The sequence below is a fragment of the Gekko japonicus genome, unplaced genomic scaffold (genome assembly GCF_001447785.1).
Source record: "Gekko japonicus isolate JY-2015 unplaced genomic scaffold, Gekko_japonicus_V1.1 scaffold265, whole genome shotgun sequence".
Taxonomy (NCBI): Eukaryota; Metazoa; Chordata; class Lepidosauria; order Squamata; family Gekkonidae; genus Gekko; species Gekko japonicus.
The window spans coordinates 821,380-844,721 of NW_015176459.1; the positions used below are offsets into that span (position 1 = coordinate 821,380).

Genomic DNA, 23,342 nt, shown 5'->3' on the forward strand with positions numbered 1-23,342 from the left:
AGTGAATGTGAAGCAGCCACGGCCAGGATGTGGCCAGAACACATACCCACTCCACCACAGCCTGCAGCAGCCAGGGTCAAGTTGTGATATGCTCACTGCTGCTCTGCAGCCCTCTGTCCCACGAGAGTTGAGTGGAGGAGTAGGTAAGGTGTCCTGGCTAGCTCCTGCCCATGGGCACCTCTCATTTGGTGGTTATGCATGGGGGTGGTGCTTAGAGATGTGAAGGCCCGGAAAAAACCCGGAAAAATTCAGAAAAAAGCTAGTTTTTTCCTGTTTTTTTCCTGAAGCTTTTTTGTTTTTTTCCGAAAAATTGGAAAAATTGAAAAAAAAAAAAGGAAAAAAACCTGATTATGGAACGTTTTATTTTAACATGAATAAAATATTTTAAGACTAGGTGTTCAAATATTTTCCAAATCATTTCTAAAATATATATATATGGTATCAGATTGATCTAATTTCTGTGCACTGAGGACAAGCAAGTCCTAGGTTACAAACTGAACTCTCCAATGCAAGAACAAGATGCATTTCTTCCTTTAGGAGGTGCGATTATCAGAAGAAAATAAAAAAGTTTCAATTTTGTTTTTGCATGTGGGTGGGTATTCTGTTTGTAATAATTGTTTGGATACACTATATTTTTAATATGCTAGTTGTGATAATTTCATGCCAAGTAAAAATGTCCATAGTCATATTTTATGTTCCTAAAGTAACAGAATGACTTTCAATCTAGAAAAGACAAAAGAAATGCTAATGTAGCATTTTTCAATTTTTCCGAAAATTTCCGTTTCCCCCCCGAAAAAAACTGGGGAAAAAACGGGGGGTTTTCCGAGCTTCAAAATTTCTGGAAGTTTTACATCTCTAGTGGTGCTGTGAGGTCCCCTGCGCTCCTCTGTAGGAGTTCCGCCTTCAGCCACCTTGCCAGCATTTGCTGCAGTCCTCCCGTGACATCAAAATTGGGAAGGGAAGGGGGTTAAGTCACTCTTTTCCTGCTACTTCCCCTGGGCTGTCTCTGTGACACACTCTCTCTTGGCTTCTAACCAGACCTCATCCTCCCTGGCCTATCCTGCCTGGCCACACATGGGAGTGATTCTTTTATAGACTTCTTTAGCTCTGCTCCCTTCAGGTTTAGATCCAATCTGCTCTTCCTTCTCCTAAAACCTGGGGAATCACCTGCCCCCTTCCATTCCTTCCCTTCCTTCCCAGCTTCCCCCACACAAACTACTCCTTGCAGCTGCTCAGTCAGCCACTGGTTCCTCCATCCAGTCTCCCTTCCTTGCCAGGCCTGGCGTAACTGCCTGACTCCAGCTCCCACCGGCCCTATCACCTCTTCCAAGGGTGTGCTCAGGTTCCTGTAGTTCCTCTGTCCCGCTGCAGGTGTTGCCATCCCTCTTTGCCCCACCGTTTCCCTGTTCATTCAGCTTGGCTTCTCTGTAGCTCCTGGGTGAGTGGTGTCAGCGGATGACATCATCAGCAGTTGTGGCGGCTTTCCCCAAGCTGCAGTCACCATCTTCACTCCTCCCCAACCTTCCTTCATTTCTGTGGCCAACCTGCTGCCCCTCCGATCGTGTCTCACCAGGATTTTCAGGACAGCGTGAGCAGGGTTGCCCTGCATGCCCAGCTTGGACATCCTGTGTCAGACAGAGTCATGGGAAACCTCCAGCCCTTGTCCAGTGCCCATGGCGAGAAGTCCTGCCTGCTCCTCCTTGCATCAGAACAGGCAGTGGAGGAGCAGGCAGTGCTTCTTGGCCATCATCTAATCATGGCTGACAGTTTTTTGGCAGTAATCTGAGTGGGTGGTGCCCATGGCAAGGACCTGGAGCCTAGTCTGCTGTTGCTCAGGAGAAGGCATTGGTGTAGCAGTCTGGCATGCTAGTTAACTTTGTCAGTTGCTGGGTTGCAGATCTTACTGTACTACATTGAAACCCAGCCTCTCTTGGATTATGCTTAAGTTGGGAACATTTTTCATTGTTATGATCAGAAGAACTACTGATTATTTTTCCATTTATAAAAAAAACAACTAGAGCAGTAGAAAACCTGAAGAACTGATGAACTGTAATATGCACATAGAACTATTGAAAATGCTGTGTTTAACATCCCACATACCTCAGATTTCATTCTGTGTTTTTTTTCTGTTATAGCAAGGGGAGGTAAGACTCAAATGCCTCACCGCTTTGCAAGGACTTTATTATAATAAAGAACTTAATTCCAAATTGGAACTCTTCACCAGTAGGTTCAAGGTTAGTATTATTTGATAGTCTGTTTTCTTAAAGAATAGCTCTTTACACTTCCTGTTTCTAACATTTTCCATTTTCCAAACTATTTTTGTCTTCCTTTAGGATAGGATTGTATCTATGACTCTTGACAAAGAATATGATGTTGCCGTACAAGCAATAAAACTACTTACTCTTGTTTTACAGTAAGTATTTTAGACCACTCATTAATACTGATTGTCTGCATTTATGTATCTTGTTTGCCATTTTCTTGGGGGGGAGGGGGTTGAAAAGACATCATTCGGTGGCCCCTTCCAACATGCAGAAATCAGGTGGTGCTTTCTTACTGCCACTGGCTGCTTAGAATGACATGCTGTGTTGGCTGCTGTTAGCAATAGTGGTAGCTGTTTGTTGTTGATTTATCTTTGTTACTTTGCAGCTGCTCATTTGGGTGGATAAGATAAGTGAGCAGGTTTGTCCTCCCTCCGTCTGATAGAGGAGAGGAAAGCCCTTGCTGCTGCCACCACAGGTTGTGGTTCCCCCAGCATTCCCTTCAACTCTTGATGTTGTTCCATAAAACATAAAAGTGGTACAACAGTAAACAGTACAACATAAAAGCAGTAGCAGTTGCTCAATCAGCAATGGCTTGCTAGTGAGCCAAGCTACAGTGGTGTTGGGAGTGGGTCTGCTATTCAGTTATTTGGTCAGTGGTTGCCCATTGATCTCTTTCTGAGTGGCTGCAGTTGCTCTTTACCCATTGGTTTTTCATAGAGAGAATGAGTGGTGGTGTTGTGGGCTTGCTTATAGTTGGAGCAGAAGAAAAGAAGCCCAGTGGGGCACAAACCGAAGGACGGAGAAGGCACCATCTCTTTGAGAGGTGTAATACTGTTGCAGCAGAGAAAGGATTGGTGCTGGAGGTTCTTCTTAGGGCCCTGGCAACTGCCCATCATTGCCAACTTTGGATGCCAGCCTCACTTTTTTTAATGTAGTTCTACAAAACTCTTTGTGATGCCAGTTTTCAGAACTAATTTGAAAACTGGATCAAAGTGCACATTACAGACTATAAATGTTGCTGGAAGTTCATGTCTTGGGGCTACCCAATGATTTGTGTGAGGCCAGGAAATATATTTCTCTTTGAGAAAGTTTTCAGGGTTTTTTCTCTGCAGTGTTAGAACCAGAAATCATTTACTGAATGAATGTTTCAGATCCTTGGCATTCTTTTGAGGGCTCAGGGTCTTTTAAGGTGGTTTGGTGTCTTCACAAATTCTATTTAAACAGTTTTGTCAGCATTATACAGCCTTCCCAGAAAACTGGAATTTTGTGTTAAGAAGCAAATTCCAGTTTACCAAGGCACTTGAAGATGTGGCACACTGGAGCTTGTTCAGACCAGGAAGTGTTCAAGCTTCATGCTCTACAGTTGGGAGGAGTGAGGAGAATTCAGTGAGGAAGCTGTGTTTGTGCACAGTGGTAGCAAAACTCTGATTAAATAATTTATTTTGACATTTGAATGCATGTCCTGGTGAAGTCATATAGTTTTCTAAAATGTTGACTTCAGAAGACTAATTGCATTTCAACTCCTTTAAAATCTAAAAAGCATGAGTGCAGCCATATCTCCCCAGTTTTCTGAGCCATTGCAGTTAGCAAGTAATTAAGCTATCATCTGATCCACCCTGACTCCTCAGTTTGACATAATAATTTGGACTGCTTTGATGATCATTGTATAGCTAATTCACTTTAATTATAAGTGTATTAAAATACATATCTGAGGGAGCTTGGCCTATCTCCCATTATACAAATAACATTTGAACTATATTCCACTATAATTCTCAGTATGCCCTGTGTTTGCCACAACTGCTGCTGGTTTTGGAGACAGCCTTTTCTGTCAGAAGTAGTAGTGAAATTTGGCTATCTTTTTCATCTGATTATTAGAAATGCTTTCCTTATTTAGAACATTAGCTTGCTTATACTCCCCCTTCCTACGGCAGTATGGAACTCAGTGCGCCTTACAGTTATATGAAGAAATTTGCAAATATGTCAAAATGATTTTTTGTTGTTGGAATTACTTTAGCCAGTTTAATTTTTCTACTTCAAGAATACTGATAGAAAAGAGATTCAAATTAATACCTTTACCAAGAAAAGCTTTTTGGTATTTAGTCATCTGCATTGTTAACAGTTTTAAATGCTCTTTCATTTGGAGCTCACACGCTTGAATTAATTCAAGATTGGAGTGATGGAGTTGTCTGATGCAAAGTAATCAGAAAATACAGTGATAAATACTGAAAAAAGATCAAACTGTAAACGTCATCCTAATATACCTTACCTTACATTACTTGAGGTGTATGTAGTCAGAAAGGGAAGACAACCTAGGTGTATTCAAACATATGATTAGCTAAATATTACATTTCAAAGCAGGAAGATTTGTGGTTGGAATTATCTTAACATTTTAGTCTCATACTCAGTGAGATCTTTAATTACATCCCTTATTTCCCCCCCTTTAATATTCTGAATGCACCTTTCCCCAATTTCTAGGAGTAGTGAAGAAGTTCTGACTGCAGAAGACTGTGAAAATGTCTATCATCTTGTTTACTCAGCTCATCGGCCAGTAGCTGTAGCAGCAGGCGAATTTCTTTATAAAAAGTAAGGGGAAATAATTATTTGTGTAGGTGCCTTTTTCAAATGTGTAATTCTCTTGACGGCACTTCTTTATCGTTCAGTTATGCAAATCCATAGTTAAGGAAGGAAGTGTAATCTGTTTAGAAATGTATGAATGGACAAATTGTTCTTTATGGGATGGCCTGCAAATGCTGATAAAGTGGAGTTGGTTAGTTCCAACCTTGGTTTCTCATGATGTCAAAGTGACATACTAGTTATAGCCATTTTTGCTTCTGGAGGCCACCAGACCTAACAAATGGACTGCTGACTGAAAGGGAAAAGGGAGCAGACAGGTAGCTATGAACAACATTGGGAAGTTCACACTGTGATTTGGGTTCTAGGGAAAACATGGTTCAATGTGATACTTGAATTGAGCAATTTTGGGTTTTGGATGAATGGTGCTATAGTCAACCAGTTTCTGAAGGTGAACACTGAAATTAAAAATAACAGGCTGTCACAGTTTATTGTGATCATCCGACCTCAGGAAATGTTCTATGATCCTGTAAAGGTAAACATAAAGTATTGAATTTTGTTGTTTTTAAACTTTTGGTCTAAACTTTTTATAGATTGATACACTGTATTTTTGGTGTCTGGTAGAAAGTGAATGTTGTTTAATAGCTCCCCCCCCCCTAATCTTTCTTAAAGGCTTTTCAGTCGCAGAGAACCTGAAGAAGATGGAATTCTTAAAAGAAGGGGAAGACAAGGCCCAAATGCTAATCTTGTCAAGACATTAGTATTTTTCTTTTTGGAAAGTGAAGTAAGTTATGAGCACCTTGTTCATTTTCTGTAACTGCAGTTGAGAGTAACGTTTTATGGCCCTTTCTCTCCTGTGTGGGTACCATAGCAAATTACAGTTCATCTTCTGCTTAGTAAGAAGGGTTTGACAAGTCCATAAAGTACACAAACCAGTTTGATGGAACAGATTTAATTGTTTTGCATCAGTTGAGAGGTCATATTATTGAATAAGCAGCATTTTTTTTTAGTAAGCCAGCCAGCTGTTCAGAATGCTGACTATGCCTTTAATGTTTCAAGGCTTGTACGTAGTTTCAGAGGGTAGCTGTGTTGGTCTGCAGTAGAACCGTTAGATTCAAGTCCAGTGGCACCTTAGAGACCATCAAGGTTTTTGGGATATAAGCTTACAGCTGAACATATGGAAGACAAAAGTAATGACTTCAGGAGAATTACACAAGTTTAAGATTGATGACGAAGAAATTGGAATTGTTCAAGATTTTCTATTCCTTGGCTCCATCATCAACCAAAAGGAAGACGGCAACCAAGAAATCAGAAGGAGTTTGGAGTCTGCAGAGGGCAGCCATGAAGGAGCTAGAAAAGTTCCTTAAGTGTAAGGATGTGTCACTGGCAACTAGGATCAAGTTAATTCATGCCATGGTATTCTCAATTACTGTGTATTGGTGTGAAAGTTGGGCAATGAAGAAAGCTGACAGGAACAAAGTAGATTCCTTTGAAATGTGGTGTTGGAATATATGGATGCCATGGACTGCCAAAAAGATAAATGAGTGGGTTACATAGATCAAATCAAGCCTACACTGAGGCTGTAGTATTTTCGTCACATTATGAGAAGGCAAAACTTACTGGAAAAGACAATAATACTAGGAAAAGTTGAAGACAGCAGGAACAGAGGAAGACCCAACATGAGGTGCATTGACTCTATCAAGGAATCTGTGGCCCTCATTTTGCAAGACCTGAGAATGGTTTCTTGACTATGACCAAATTCAGAACAATGGATCCCCCAGGGCTGAACACAGATACATGATTCTTAATCCTGTATTTGAATCCTGAAGTGATTATAACAGATGCTCTACTCAAGCTGATTACAATATGCCTTGTACCTTTGCATCCTAAATTCTTTCTTTACAACACCCTTCCCACCTTCTGACTGAAATATAAAAACTCTGATCTCCATCCCTGCTCATATCTGACAAAGGGAACTTTGACTCTCGAAAGGCTTGTGTGTGTGTGCCATCAAGTCAAGCGACCCTATGAATTGACATCCTCCAAGACATCCAGGCGTTAACAGCCATTTTCTGGCCTATTACCCATTTTGTGTTTAGAATTAGAACATTTAAAAGCAAGTAGTGTTGGCGTCAGTCACAGCCCCTTCAGTACTCAATAGTAGCTATTGGACTGCATATATAGTTTTTATGAGACAAAATGTTAAATATAGATTTATTTATTTTTTTAGTTACATGAGCATGCGGCTTACTTGGTGGACAGCATGTGGGATTGTGCAACTGACCTCTTGAAGGACTGGGAATGTATGAATAGTCTTCTGTTGGAGGAACCACTCAATGGAGAAGAACGTAAGAGTTCACTGTGTTTTCTGTCCTCCCCTGAGCCTTTTTAGTATTTTCACCACTGAATGTGTATACGTTTGTCATGGATAAGAAGGCAGAATATTACGCCCTGGCATTGGTTCTAATATACTGTGTATCTGTTGCACTTTACTTGGAAGTAATCCCACTTCTTTTGGTGAGACGTACTCTCAAGTTAGTATGTGTAAGTTGTCGTCCGAGTACGCTGAGGTTTTCCCCTCTTCCCCTTGTCCAGCTCAGTTTTTCTATATTGGAATTGTAATTGTTTGAAATAATTTTTGAACAGAAATAGTGCACTAGTTTTACATTAGTAAAACTCCTAGTGTGCTGGTTTTTCTTAAATAGTTGATCAATAATGCAAAACCTGAAAATGGTAGAATTTTAAATTGACTTGCAAACTTGAATTTTAAATTGACTGTTACATATTCCTTCCCCTGCTTAATCCTGAAGTGACAGTAATGAGAAGTATGAGGCAGTCATTGTAAGGTTAAAGTTTAAAATACTTTCACTACTTAGTATCCCACTGTTAAGCAGTGAATATAGCTCTTGCTCTTGTGATGTGTATCTGGCTTGTCATATACAAATATGCTATTTGAAATCTTCTTTCTTTTTCTCCCCCCCCCAAAAAAAAATCAGCCTTGACGGACAAACAGGAAACTGCACTGATTGAAATAATGCTGTGTACAATTAGACAAGCTGCTGAATGTCATCCTCCTGTAGGAAGAGGCACAGGAAAGCGGGTAAGGTATTTTTTGTTTGAAATTTTTATTGTTGATGAGAAAGTTACATTTTTTTCCTAGTTTGGAATTTCAGTAAGACTTTCTGGTCACAAAGGACTTGTCATGGTAGGTTATCATCCTGTTGGGTGTTTGGACCAGTCATGTGACTATGCCATACCACATAATGGCATTTTATCAAGCTTTACACCAAAACATATAATACTATGAAACAAAACCACTGTACTTTTACTTGAACTCCAGTGGAAGTGAAAAACTTAAGTATTTATTAAATCTCAAGTTACTGTAAGATGTGTGGTGATTGAAAGCAGAACTTTATGATGGTAAGGCTTTTTTAAAAGTATCTTTTATTTATTTGATTTATTTACAACATTTATATCCCACCTTTCTTTCTGCCCAAACAAGGCCATCATAAACCAATTTTTAAAAAGTTAAAATACATATATAAAACAGTGGATATCAAATTAAAATACAAGGCAGTAAGAAGTTAACATTGAGAGTGGCAGATGAAACAAGTCTTCATCCAGTGCAGGAAGACAGAGAAAGTGGGAGACAAGCGAATATCCATGGGGAGAGGGAGTTCCATAATTTTGGCACCATGACCTAGAAAACCTTTTTACAGTAGGAAGGTGGGGTAATGGTGTATTTCCGTGCTGGGAACCTTCCTCGGACCAAGGGTTCACTGGAAAGCACCATGCTAATTAGCTGCCACCACTTGGGGACATCCTGAGAACATTTCGACTGACCTGTTGAGAAGGTATCTATCTAGCGCATGATTAGTACAAAGGCTAATGTCAAAGAAAAATACCTTACAACCAACTATGTATCATCTGTGTGGTCTAGCATGTAGGGAAGAGATTCAGAGAATAGATTGTACTAAGCAAAGCCCAAAAGATTCTTTATAAACAAGGATTGTTTTTTATAATAAAGTGGAAAAATAGGAGAAGGGGGGTGGTTGGAATCTAAGAAGAGTGAAAAAAGGGCAGACCAAAAATACAGGGGAGAAAACACACAAGAACGTAATGCACAGAATTCCAAAACAAAAAGCAGTGCAATTGAACTAACTCAGCTGAGTACACTTTACCTGGGCTGTCGCAGGTTCATCAGAGCATGTATGGAGTTCCTGGGAGTAACAAGAGGTTGGAGGAGACCTTAACCTCTACCCAGCCTCCTGTGGATCCCAGTTTCCACTAAAGATAATGGAAAGTCTCTAAAGTCCAGATATTTATGATCAGTGGAATTGAACCTAAGCCAGCCTCCTTTTCTAAGAGTGACAAGTTCATTTAGCAGATCTCATGCAAGGCCCCAACTCTGATGTCAAAGGCTACTGTTATCAGTAAGAAACAGCTAAAATATCTTTCCACCTCTCTCGGGCACCTGGGAACCTCCATGACAAATAAGTGGTTTAGTGCAAACCAGATTGTCCTTTGTCCAAAAAGGACTAACTCTGCTAGGATGGTCCAATGTGGAATGGAAATTAATGGGTTATTTTAATGTACCCCCATGTGTCAAAGGTCCAAGATGCTCTAGGTGGCATTCTTGAGCCTTAGTAAAGTTTTAGAAGTTCCATCACAGGCCCTTTCTCAGGACACTCGAAGCAGGACCTCAGAGGATGACTGTAGCAATCATGTTGCCTTTACCTTGAGGGCCAGAATGAACCAAAATAAAACAAAGTTTGAGTCTCGTGGCACCCTTAAAATCAACAAAATTTTATTCAGGGTATAAGCTTTTTTGTGCATGCACACTTCCTCACAAAACCTTACACCTTGAATAAAACTTTGTTGGTCTTAAGGGTATCACTGGGCTCCAGCTTTGTTCTGCTGCTTCAGACCAGCATGGCTACCCAAAATAAAACAAAAATCCAGTGACACCTTAACAGTTTATTCATTTATTTCAGTTTGAGTTTTTGTGATTTACGAAGGCTCATATTGAAATAAATGTTGTTAGTCTTTAAGGTGTGTCTGCACTTTCTTTGTACTTTACTACAACAGACTAACATGCCTTAAACTTTTAAAAGTTCAGAGGTACTTTGCCAAAAAATTTTTTTATGTAGTTGTCATCCGGTGTGTGCAGATTGCAGGTTACAACTTTGATATAATCTGGCATTGCTGATGTATATTTATATGAGCTCTGGTTCTTTATTTTCAAAGAGATCTTACTTTTCAGGATGCAGTTTGAGCAGTTTGCTTAGCTGCTATTGAATTAAACAACTGCTGTTCCCGCCCCCATTGGGCTGTTATAACTTATTGGGCTTTTATAACTTAGGTACTTACAGCAAAGGAGAAGAAAGCACAGTTGGATGACAGGACAAGAATCACGGAACTCTTTGCTGTGGCACTCCCTCAGTTACTAGCAAAAGTGAGTTTATTTATTATTGGGCTTGCTTAATTGCAGTTCTGCTCACAATGTCTAATGCAGCTTTGAACAAAAATAAGGTTTCAGGTAAAAGAGTTGTATTTTTGTTTATGGTGCTTCACTGTTAATTGATAGTGAATGTTCTAGATTTCGTAATGAAACTCACTGTTTGAGATTATGGGTTATGGGACATATATTCTACAAACGTGTTCTGGTTTTAACTGTCTCAATTTTCACAGTATTCTGTAGATGCAGAAAAAGTCACCAACTTGTTACAATTGCCACAGTATTTTGATTTGGAAATCTATACAACAGGGCGACTAGAAAAGGTAAGCTAATTGACAAGTACAGAAGAATTAATGGGGGATGAAATCTGAACAAATAATCCTCCTGCATTTAAACTGCTTGTTGTACATAAGGCTGTCCTGAGGTTCATTTTCTACAGCAAGGCTTCAGTGAACACTCATCCATAGAATAAATGGTTTCAAGTGTGTATCAATATCACATTAATTGGGCATAGCTAATGTCTTAATATTCATAAACATTCATTTTTGGAAGAAGGGCCCTTAATGAAGTGTGACTTTAACTTTGTCAGTTTGTTGTTGCTTCAAGTTTGATCAAACATACCTGGAAAACAGTTTGCCATACTTTATCATCTTTTTTTTTGGGGGGGGGGGTGTCTTTTGCAGCACTTGGATGCCTTATTGCGACAGATCCGGGATATTGTAGAAAAGCACACAGACACCGACGTTTTGGAAGCTTGTTCTAAAACATACCATGCACTCTGTAATGAAGAATTCACAATCTTTAACAGAGTTGATATTGCAAGAAGTCAGCTAATAGATGAATTGGCAGATAAATTTAATAGACTTCTTGAAGATTTTCTGCAAGAGGTTTGTAGCTTGCATGTTTATTTTGTTCCAATTCTGTATTTCTTTTTTTGTGAGTATTTACTTTGCAGAGTTAGATATGACTTCTAATTACCACATAATGCAGTGAAAAGTGTCATGTAAAGCACAAACACAGAATACTTGCATATATTGGATTGCGAGAGTTTTCTCTCTTCATGCAGTAAATGAGAGGCAGTGGAAGGGGAATTAGAAGTTTATTTGCCTCTCATAGTGTCTAATACATGTGCCGAAATTTTCTTGATTTGTGTGTACCTCCCAGATAATCTCACATCTGGCCTAAGTACATGCTTGTGTGGAAAGTAATACATTGATAGCTCTCATTGGTATTTGCCAGCTTTTTATTTTAGGTAATGGAAAGCTGTAACATAAAAGAAATTGCATTTTTGAAAGTCCTTGCAACAGTGTAATTCTTTAATAGGGTGAAGAACCTGATGAAGATGATGCTTACCAAGTCTTATCAACGTTAAAGAGAATAACAGCTTTTCATAAGTAAGTAGAAGAGCAGTCTACCCACACTTGTGACTCTTCTGCATTGTTAGTGTAAAATTTACATTCTTTTCATGAGGAATTGCTACTCTGACAACTGTAATTAAAATTACTTGGACAACTATAATTAAATTGTGCAAACATTATTCTTATTTATATGCAATCTTAAAACTTTGAGCTGTTGTGCTAAGTTCAGCAACCTTGTATGTAAGTCCTAAAGGGGCATTTGCCTACTACTCTAGTCCATACATCCAGCTGTTTCTTTTGCCATCCCCACTTCAAACCCACTCCATTAATTGGGCTGTTTAGAGTGTTATCACTTGCCATTATTTTTCTTTCCAGTGCTCATGATCTGTCAAGGTGGGACTTGTTTGGTTGCAATTACAAGTTGTTAAAAACAGGAATTGAAAATGGAGATATGCCTGAACAGGTCAGTGTTTTAAAAGAATGCTGAATTTAAAAAAAAACCCCAAAATTACAATTCTTGTGTGCTAATCATTTTTTCTTATTTCACAGATTGTTATTCATGCATTGCAGTGTACTCACTATGTAATCCTTTGGCAGCTAGCAAAAATTACTGAAAGCAGCTCTACAAAGGCAAGTCTTGTCCTGATGCTACTAGCAATTTGCAGTTGCAGTGCCTGGAAACAGTTTAGAAAACTTCTTTTGTTCCTACTTGGAATGCCTTTCAATATGATGAGAATGGGGGAAGGCAGTGGCAGAGGGCACGAGGGCACAGGGATGCATGAATGTATGATGCCTGGTCAAAAAGACTTCACATTAAATTGAGCCTTGGATCTCTTGTCTTCAGTTGTTGATTTTCCTGCAGTGCAACAAGCACTCAGTCTCCAAGGAATCACACATTTTTCTCTGTGACAGTCAAGTATGGTTACAGGGATGCTTACTATTTTCATGTTTTATTTTAAAGGAGGACCTTCTGCGCTTAAAGAAGCAGATGAGGGTATTTTGTCAAATCTGCCAGCACTACCTTACCAATGTAAATACTGCTGTTAAAGAACAGGTTAGTCTTTGCTTGATCCTTCTGGGGTTTATAAGCTGTTGCAGAAGAAACATTCAGTCACCTGTAGAGAGAAATAGTTCTTTAATTTCTTAATTTGTGTGGAAGGGATATGATGCAGTTATTTGGACACATACATTTAGAGTATGGGCAAAGCGTTACCTTTGGAAACTGCAGATCTGGAAGACAGAGCTCCCCTGTCCCAACTCAGGCCTACAAGTCCTGGATCGCCACCTATGGAGAAGATAGTTGGGAGATTCTTTAGTAAATCCACACTTTTCTTAAGCAGTATGATTTTGCTAACTGAAAAGTTGTATGTAAAAAACCCCAACAACAACGGAAAATTCAGGCAGAGCATTAATTTAACAGAACAAATAGTATCCCTGACTGATAAGGAGATACTGCTTTATGAAACTTCTCCTTAAAGTTGAGTGTGCAAGAATAGCAGAGGAAAAAGCTTTGTCAGTGTTCTTCAGGTTCCCTTCTTGAGAGGCACATTTGCTTATTACCAGAGTGATTTTTATTACAATAATTAGACCATTTTATCTTGTTAACATAATTGCTTTGAACCCAAATATAAGCTGTAAGGCAGTGATTTGCTTTGATTCAGCATACACACTGCATATGTGGATTCAATTCTAATCTTAAAAATCATTTCAACCCCCTCTTATTCCTCTTTGCAGGCCTTCACTATTTTGTGCGATGTATTAATGATCTTCAGCCATCAGATTATGTCAGGAGGACGTGACATGTTAGAGCCATTAGTTTACAGTCCTGATTCTTCGTTGCAGTCTGAACTGCTCAGCTTTATTCTCGATCATGTTTTCATTGACCAGGATGATGACAGCAACAGTGCAGGTACAGGGCTGTGGAAACAATTTTCTGGTCAATGGACAGCTATATCTGCATTAATTTAACCTTTGTTTGTATAATTCATTGGCTCCAGTGTCTGATTTCATGGTAATCTTGAATAGGAATTGGCAACTGGAGGCTACGGGGCCAGTTCCAGCCCCCAAAGGAATAGCCACCAATGAAGCCTGTGTGTCTGAGGGCTGTAGCAATTCTATCAGCTGTCAGCTCACTTTGAGGATAGGGGTGGAGCCTTCCATCCTCTCAACTCCCCCCCCCCCCCCCCCGCAGTTCTCATTTAAATTATTTTTGACCCGGGAGTTTTCACATTCATGGCTGCCGGGTTTTTAGAACAGGTTGCTTGTTATGTTCAACACTTTTAAGTTACATTTCTACCGGCAACAATCAAAATACTGCTGGTGGTTAGGCTCTACTTGTGGCCCATATACAAACTGCTCCTGAGACCTGGAGCCTTGAACATAAGGAAAAATGTTCTTAGTAATTATCGTATGATCTGATACTGTATTAATCAAGCTTTGAGAGGTCAGTCCTGGAAGTCAACTGAGCTCAGCTTTGTTTTAAAATATTCTCTTTATTATTGAATGGTACTTTGATGGGCCTCATGTGGTTCTTAGTTTTCTTGTTGTTCTTTGCTTGTGTGCTTTAACTGTACCTTAACCTGTCTGAGCCCCCCGTCACGCATGCTCCCAGTGACATGGGTTCTTAGTTTTCTTATTGTTCTTTGCTTGTGTGCTTTAACTGTACATTGATTGCTATATTTGCATTCTTTGGAACCTTTTGTGGCCTTCCATACATGTATCAATTAATTGGGCCAATGGTGTTTGTGGACTCCAGGAAGCCTCCTGTTCTGTGGGAATCTCATATATACAGCATAGTAAGATACACACACACACACACACTAAAGCTAAACAAACCTGTGTCTGTACTGCAGCAGTTCAGACTGCTGGTGAGGGCTGTCATGATGGCTTCCTTCCTTGTGAAAAAGATGAATTTCCTTTGCATAACAACTTTCTATGTGTAGGAATCCTTTTTCCTTTTATCATGTCATCATGTGAGCCCTCATCTGCTGGCTGAGGCATGCCACTCCTATAAGATGTCCAGCTTCAGTTATCAGGTTAGATAATCTAAACTGCAGGATCTCAGGTTTGCTTTGAGGTTGTCCTGTATAACCTGTAAAACTTCCTCGCTTTGTTTTTTTGGCCTGATTTGGGGTTTTTAAAAAAGAGAACTTCAGGGTTTCTGTTAAGCAGTGTTCTAGATGAGAGCCAGTTTGGTGTAGTGAGAGCCAGTTTGGTGTAGTGGTTAAGTGCACGGACTCTAATCTGGGAGAACCGGGTTTGATTCCCCACTCCTCCACTTGCACCTGGCTGGATGACCTTGGGCAAGCCGTAGCTCTGATAAGGAGCTGTTCTTGAAAAAGAGCAGTTTCCGTCAGAGCTCTCTCAGCCCCACCCACCTCACAGGGTGTCTGTTGTGGGGAGGGGAAGGGAAAGGAGTTTGTAAGCCGCTCTGAGACGCCTTTCGGTAGTGAAGGGCGGGGTATAAATCCAATCTCTCCTTCTTCTAATTCTTTTAGTGTTACAAGAAAAGGTGTAAAGGGATATAAGTTAGGTTGGTACAAGAGAAACTGTGTAGAAACTATAACAAAAGAAGACCACTAAGCTGCTTTTTATGTATTGTGACTTGTGTCCAACCATGTTTTGAATACTTAAGGAAATGTAACTTTAAAAAAAAATAATCTTTCTTTGAAAATCCAGCCACTAGAATAAAACACACAGACAAAAAGAAAGAAAAGTATACTTAAAGTACAAACAAAAGTAAGAACAGTAGTGGCAGATCTATGCATAAGTTGCTAGAAAAAGGTTTCCAGTTATGTAAAAATAAGTCTGTACGCAGTTGTGTTCTATATACCATTTGTCCAAATATTGATAGAGTCCTAAGGTTCTCTATCCATTGATTTACCAAAGGTGGGTATTTATCTTTCTAATGTTGTAATACAGGTCTTTCAGCTGTAATAAGGGCACAGAGGGTCCATTTTTGTTGACTGTCAGTTAGCCTCCAAGAGATGGGCAAATAGTTTAAAAAGACATAAGCGTCCTTAAAATCATTAAATATTCTAATACAAAATTGCTGAGTAATAACTTCTTCCCAGAAAAACTGAATGACTGGGCATGTCCAAAGCATATGTTTTAGGGATGTGTCCTGTGAGTTACAATGCCAGCAGGTAGACCCTTTACTCTCTTGTGGAAGAATCACTGTGGTGTCCAGTATATAATTTTTTGCTAAGTAAGTTGCAACTTAAGATCAATAGAGAGCAGGTATAAACTTTAAGGCCATATCCCATTGCTTTGGCAAAAATGGCAATCTAGCTCCTTATTCCATTCATTGTTGAGACTCTGCATATCATATTTATTAATCAACATCAAATATCTATAGAGAAACACTGTAGGCTCTGTTTTCTGCATACATTCCGTTAGAGTTTCCAGGAGCAAAGGGGACTTTGAAGGTCATATTTAGATACCAACATATGTTGCAATTGTAAATACTGCCATTCAACAGAAGTTGACAAGTCATAGTACCCCAGGCAAGAAAATGACAAAGTCTTATCAGTTGGTCCAGTGTAAAAAACCCCCCCCCCCAAATAATTTCAACCCACCCTTTAAAAAGGTTTTTTCCCAATTTGGCCCATTATGTTAATTTAGCATGTGAAAATGGGCACATAAGCTTTTTAAAGAAAGGGTGGCAATTTCCATCAGTTCTTCCCTCCCACTCCTGACCTCCCCAAAGGTCCGATGGACCTCCTCCAGAAGAAAATGGGGGGGGGGATGAGTGGGCGGGGGGATGAGTTGGTCAACATCACCACCTTCTTTTAAGAAGACATATGGGTGTTTAAGTTTTCTAAATGGCATGGTGCAGGCTGCTATTTTTTTCTTTGCCTGTAAAGGTTCTGACTTGTTAATAATGGTATTCAGAGGATAAATAATAAAACTAATTAGAAGTGGTATAGGATGCTGCCGTAAATATTATCATTTTGTGTGTATTTTACGTAAGAAGATAGTGGTCTGATAAATGGACCTGAATGAAGTATTTGCAGTAGCTTATGAGACGTGCACTTGCAGCAGTAAAGGGCAAAAGATGTTCTCAGGTGTTGAGCTGATTAAGAAAAATGGGATAAATCCAGGTTCCTTAATGCTATGCATACTCCTTTTTTTCTTTAAGATGGTCAGCAGGATGATGAAGCTAGTAAGATTGAAGCTTTGCACAAAAGAAGAAATTTACTTGCGGCTTTTTGTAAACTTATTGTATATACTGTGGTAGAAATGAATACTGCTGCAGATATTTTCAAGCAATATATGAAGGTAATCTTAAATATTCTAGATTTTTCTGCAAACTCAAAGTGGGGACTGTTTTCTTTTTGTGTAATCAACTAGCTTGTTTTCAAATATTTACTGTTAAAATATAGAGTATGAATTGTTACATTAAAGTAGTTCCCTTCTCCCTTTCAGTTGATCATATGGAAGTTTACATATCTTTTATTGCTATCAGAAACAGTAGTTACATTTGACTATATGTGTTTGTAGCAGTTTTTCACCGTATTTCTTAAGTTTATTTTTATGCTACTGCTCATACAAAACCATGTTTACCAGCAAATGTATCTCTTCTGTATACTAAATTCCAACTGTTTTGTGTTTTCCCTCCCTGTAGTATTACAATGATTATGGAGATATTATCAAAGAAACAATGAGTAAAACAAGGCAGATAGACAAAATTCAGTGTGCAAAGACTCTAATTCTCAGTTTACAACAGGTAAGTATTTCCCTGATAAAGTACCTGCTCTAGGTGCTGAATAGAGATAAATAGATGTTTAAAATGTAATTATTAGTTCAACTGAACTCTTCAGGTCTGTGATTAATTTCATTCATATGGTTCACTGTGTCAGTGGATCATAATTAAGTCAGATGCTATTCAGGTAAAACCACCCCTCCTAGGATTCTCCTGGGGTTGGGGTGTAGGAATTAGTAGCAGCAGTGGATATTACTTCCATTCCCCTTACTGTAGGGAGAAATGAAACTTTTAAGGATTAAATAAAGGTCCCATGTTGAAATAAAGTGTTTTCTGTTCATGTTCCTGTGTGCATGTGTGAGTGAGGGAGACCCAGTTCTGATTTCTGGTAGACAGGATGGATTTGATTGAAATTACTAGTCAGGAAGGCTGTATTTAAATCATGGTTTCTTTATAAAGTTCATTCTTGTTGATTGTTATAACTTTAATATGTATTCACAACTCAGAGAGAGATGCCAATTTCATTTTTAGCAGGTACATGCTATAAGTTTTTACATAGCAATGTGTTTTGAAAGCTTAAGTAAAACAGTTATATCAGAAAATTAATTATTTCTAGCATATTTACCAGTGTTGAGGAGAAGCACTTGGCTTCCTTGCTCTGTACTTGGGTGGTTGATCAGAGCCTTGCTGCCCCATGCTCCCCCCAACACCCTGTCAGCTGATCTGGGGACTGAAGACTACTGTCTTGGTGCTCCTGAATGCTCTCTAGTCCAGTGAGTGGTAGGGAAGAGCCAGGTGAGAACCTACTTTATTTGTATGAAGCCATTTGCTAGTGCTGCCTTCACAGTGGCCCTGCCTACTTTCTTGAAAGTAACAATAAGGAAATAGATGAATAAATATAAATCTTGTATGACTTAACATCAAATAAGGTTCCAAATATTTCTCAAATATACAATAGTATTCAATACATGAATTACAAGAAATAAAAAAATAGGATAGGATTTAAAGCAATATCTAACATTTACTATTTAACACTCCCAAAAGAAAGACTTCACAAATTCCAATTTCAGTGGACTGAAAAACATGATCTTCAAATGTCCATAAAGCAAGTACATCCACTTCTTAAGATTTAAGATAAACAATGTAAAGTAAGCTGCAATCAGCAAGTCGATCCAGTCCTTAGGACTTGAGACAAACAATAAGAAATAAACTGCAGTCAACTCATCCTCCAGATTATTCAATGAGTTTTCGATCCTTTCATCAAGACTGCACATCAGCGGGAACTCCCAAAGAGGCATAGCAACAGGAACTTCTCAGCCAATAATGCCTCCAAACTGTCTCATTGTCCAGCAATGTCTCCAAACTGCCTTATTTTTCTTTATTCATGATGGATACGTGTAGCCTAACTCTGTAGGTGCTCTTCCATCTAAATGAATATAAGAGCCGTCTTACAAATGTTAGATATTGCTTTAAATCCCCAGCCTATTGATTTTTTTTTTGTATTTCTTATAATTCATGTATTGAATATTATTGTATATTTGAGAAATATTTGGAGCTTTATTTGATGTTAAGTCATACAAGATACTTTCTTGAAAGGGCATAGTGTTGGAGATCACTGACCAAAATAATCTTTACAGGAACCTCTGGGACAGCATGAAATTAGGTCCCTAAGAATGAATGTCCCTGAATCTTGTTAGATTTTCTTAAACATTACATGAATATTGTCTCATGCATTACAAATTAACAATCTCTATTCTACAATGAGAGATTTTTGAACTATAATGTATCTTAATTAAAAATTACCTTGAGATACGCTTTTCCTCAAAAAGCAGTTATATTAATATTATCCACTCAGCTAGAAGAGCCATGGGAGCAAAATTTTATACAGATGTTTTTAAGGGCCCTGAGCATATGTTACCTCCCAAGTATTCGACTAGTTCTGGATCTTCTTTTGTTAAGGCTGATATTTTAAGCTGTTAGCTGAATTCTTCTGAGTGAGTTTCATAGCTCATGTGAACTTGTCATGGATGCCTATGTCGTGAGTAGTTTACCTCAGATGAACCAGCATTGCAAATTGAGTACTACACTGCTGCTTTGCATGTTGTAACTACAGATCCATCATTTAGGAATGGAGCACAGAGGACCATACAGTAAATTTTTAGACCATACAGTAAATTTCATAGTATTTTCACTAACTAGATAATTCAATTTCAAGAAAATCCTTGCAAGTCTCACCAAAAGGTAAATCAAACGTGAAAAGTAGTACTTGAGAGCTAGTTCTCTACTCATGTTCTAGCTCTTAAGTCTGTTTTGATTAAAGTTGTTAGAAGTTAATTGTTTGGCAAGATTTGGCAGAGAAATTCCACATAAGGAATGTTTGTTAACAGCAGTGTTTCCACAAAATGTTAAACTGTACAAAAACTGTATTAAGACTGGGAAAAATTGAAAAAACTCTCTTTATCATGCAGCTATTCAATGAGATGATTCAAGAAAATGGTTATAATTTTGACAGATCGTCACCAACTTTCAGCGGCATTAAGGAGTTAGCTCGACGTTTTGCTCTAACGTTTGGACTTGATCAGCTGAAAACAAGAGAAGCCATTGCTATGTTACACAAGTAATTGCTAAGGTTTTCTTTGCTTCAAACAGTAATGTGCCCTGTGTTATGAATAACTGCTAGCTTTTTTGTGAACTCTGTGATGACAGATTTCCCACTTTCACGATCTTTAGTCTTTGAAAGGAGGCACAAAATGAATAGTGAAATGAATCTGAAGTAACATCTTAAAACAGTTTTCTCAGTTTATGGACTCGTCTGTACTTGTAGTATTCAAATAGCTGTGATAAGTTTAAGCTAGTGTTAGTTATAGGCATATCTTTTTTCAAAATTTTTTTTAGAGGAGATTCAGAATTGTATGTGAAGCAGCCTCATTCTGAGTCAGACTGTTGGTCTTTCAGAGTCAATATTCTACTATGACTGGCAGTGGGCTTCCCAGAGATTCAGGAGGAGGTCTTTCACATCCCCTTCTACTTGATGCTTGGGATGCGGAAAGCTGAATGTGCACTGTGGAATGTTGAGATTAAAGGGAGAACATTTAACAGGATGAGTTCAAAAATATCAATGATGGTACAGAGAGAGACACAAGTACATGCTATGGTGCATGCAGAGTAAAGTTGTCGGTAACAAAAAATGGCTAAAAATAAAACGCAGGGCTAAGTGTTTATTAGAAGTGTCTCCCAGAACAATTTTTTGCTGTGGTCCCCTGGTTTAAATCCAAGAATGTGTCCTTCACAGTTCTAAAAGCAAAGTGACAAGCAGTATGCTAAATGTTAAAAACTACTGGGAAAATGTAATTATTGTTTGGCCTTACGACAGAAAAATATAGACTGTTGCATGTTTTCTGTTCCTCTGTCCTTTTATGCAAACTTAATTAGAAGTACTTACTCTGATTCCTCATTGCTTTTAGGGATGGCATAGAATTTGCTTTTAAAGAGCCTAATCCACAAGGCGAGAGTCATCCACCTTTAAATTTGGCATTTCTTGATATATTAAGCGAGTTCTCTTCCAAACTTCTCAGGCAAGACAAAAAAACAGTGTAAGTATTTTTTGTGGTTCTCATTGTTTGGAATTTCTTACAGCATATGCTGTCTTATTTAACTATCCGGTTCACTATAGTCGTTAGAAGAAAATAAGCTTTTTTTAAAAGAGACTTTGAATGTTTTGAGTGAGTTAAGTAACTTAGTGTCATATATGAATCTCCTGAATTAGGCCCGTTGTGTGTGACCATCAGACTTAAAAACACAAATATTATCACCCTGTGAAGTGTACTTGATAGGCTTGTTTTCACAGTGTTGTGTTTGAGCAGTGTGGGTGCCAAGGTCATGGAATTCCTTTCCTAGAGTGGCCCACTTGCTGCTTTTTAAACCCCCAAGTTAAGATACTACTCCTTCAGAGGACTTCTGGTGTTGTGTATATAACCTTTGAATATTGCAGCTGATTTGGTGATGCTGTTGGGATTTTTTAAATTATGTGATACAGCTTAAAGCTTATTTTAAGGGATCATGGAGCAAAATATAAAGATGAGCAGGACTGGTGAGCTCTGTCATGAATTGCAGGAACTTGACAAGATGTAATGGTTCCCTGTGTCTTTCAGAGTTTTGAAATTAAAGCCAAGAGTGTGTATAACTAGCTTTTAACAGTTTGTTCATATGACTACAATATATTATATGTGTGCTTAGCACTAAGTCTTTGTTCTTTTAAAGGTATGTTTACCTGGAGAAGTTCATGACCTTTCAGATGTCTCTTCGAAGAGAAGATGTGTGGCTTCCACTCATGTCTTATAGGAACTCATTGCTAGCTGGAGGTGATGATGACACTATGTCAGTCATCAGTGGAATGAGTGGTCGAGGGTCAACAGTAAGGAACAAGAAAACAAAGCCAGCCACAGGGAAACGGAAACTACCTGAAGGTTTGAGTCCTTCCTGTACAGTATGACTGATGCCTGACTTTTAACAGCAGGGTGACTGTATTAAACTGCTACACTTTCTGGTTTCCATTTATACCAGGCCCTCCCTTGCCCATGAAATTCTGTCCATTCATTCTCTCACTCCTGTCTAACTCGGCTTAATCCACGTGGCACATTTCCTGGTCTCCAAACCACAGGCTTGCACAATTCCTTCTCCCTTTCCTGGTTCGTTCTAATGATAGCCCTGTCCTGTTGTCCAAGAAATCTTAAGCAAACTGTAGTCCTGTACACACAATCCGTCTGTTCTCACAAGCCATGGAGGCAGGGAACAGGGCCAGAATGCTCATGCCCACTCTCCTTCTCCTCACATTCAGTCAACATGTATGTGTGTGTACAGGCCTAATGACTAGTGGAAACAGGAATTGTCTTCAAACCATAGTTCAAAGGGGCCATTAACCATAGATTGTCTGTGTTCTGACAGATTACAGCAAGTTTATGACTAGAGCAAGCCAGGAAACAGGAAACTCCCAAATACTGTTGGGAGAGAGGAAAGAAAATGATACATTAACCCATGGCATGTTTCTGATCTCCAAATCCTGTTCACATCAGAGTTGGTCATGTTTGCCATTTAGTTTGACAGAGCAGGATACAATCTTACACATAAAGACACCATTGTACTGTGTCTGAGTATGCCAATAAAAGGTATTTAGGTGGTTCCATGACATAAAGGCACCAAAATATATTAAAATGTGAATTTACCATGCTTGTTCCATGGCTGTGCCTGGGAAATGTGACTGTTCACATGAAGTTACTCTTTAGTCCTAAACACAGCAAACAATTGTGTAACAGATGTATAGCAGAACATACCATGCCAGTGTGTTTTTTATTGGTGCCTTGCCCTGTGTTTTTACAGGTTGCATATGACAACTCTGTTGCTGCAGTTTACGCTGTGTTCTGTTAGTATGTCAGTTGACCTGAATTTGTTGGTTTGTGTCTCTAGCCGAGGAGAGTAGCAGTAGTGATAACATGTGGATGAACAGGGAGCAGACAATGCACACGCCGGTCATGATGCAGACGCCGCCACTCACTTCCACCATCATGAGGGAACCCAAAAGATTGCGGCCTGAAGAGAGTTACATGGGTGTCTACCCAATGCAGGCTGAACACCATCAACCTCCAATTGACTACAAGTATGTATATGCTCTCTAGCTGGGGTAGAGAGCCAGTTTAGTGTAGTGGTGAAGTGTGCGAACTCTAATCTGGGAGAACCGGGTTTGATTCCCCACTCTTCCACTTGCACCTGCTGATGTGACCTTGGGTCAGTCACAAGCTCTGGCACAGCTGTCCTTGAAAAAGAGCAGTTTGTGTCAGAGTTCTCTCAGCCCCACCCACCTTACAGGGTGTCTGTTGTGGGTAAGGGAAGGGAAAGGAGTTTGTAAGCTGCTCTGAGACTCCAAGTGAAGGGCGGGGTATAAATCCAATCTCTTCTTCTTCTTCTTTTAACCTCTGTGCTGTTTGCTGCTCAAA

At 39.1% G+C, this 23,342-nt stretch overlaps 1 protein-coding gene across 2 annotated transcripts in view; it reads left to right on the forward strand.

The window, feature by feature from the left end:
* The window catches only part of STAG2 (stromal antigen 2), an 86,327-nt gene that overhangs the window by 58,430 nt on the left and 4,555 nt on the right, over positions 1-23,342 (forward strand). For both annotated transcript variants that reach the window (XM_015426986.1, XM_015426988.1), the window contains exons 11-30: positions 2,136-2,234; positions 2,334-2,413; positions 4,737-4,844; positions 5,505-5,616; positions 7,063-7,180; positions 7,829-7,932; positions 10,195-10,287; positions 10,524-10,613; positions 10,974-11,177; positions 11,614-11,684; positions 12,024-12,111; positions 12,198-12,278; positions 12,610-12,702; positions 13,383-13,557; positions 16,789-16,928; positions 17,275-17,376; positions 19,821-19,969; positions 20,817-20,945; positions 21,613-21,818; positions 22,816-23,005. In XM_015426986.1, the coding sequence (XP_015282472.1) occupies positions 2,136-2,234; positions 2,334-2,413; positions 4,737-4,844; positions 5,505-5,616; positions 7,063-7,180; positions 7,829-7,932; positions 10,195-10,287; positions 10,524-10,613; positions 10,974-11,177; positions 11,614-11,684; positions 12,024-12,111; positions 12,198-12,278; positions 12,610-12,702; positions 13,383-13,557; positions 16,789-16,928; positions 17,275-17,376; positions 19,821-19,969; positions 20,817-20,945; positions 21,613-21,818; positions 22,816-23,005 (2,432 nt within the window). The remainder of the gene's footprint in view (positions 1-2,135; positions 2,235-2,333; positions 2,414-4,736; positions 4,845-5,504; positions 5,617-7,062; positions 7,181-7,828; positions 7,933-10,194; positions 10,288-10,523; positions 10,614-10,973; positions 11,178-11,613; positions 11,685-12,023; positions 12,112-12,197; positions 12,279-12,609; positions 12,703-13,382; positions 13,558-16,788; positions 16,929-17,274; positions 17,377-19,820; positions 19,970-20,816; positions 20,946-21,612; positions 21,819-22,815; positions 23,006-23,342) is intronic.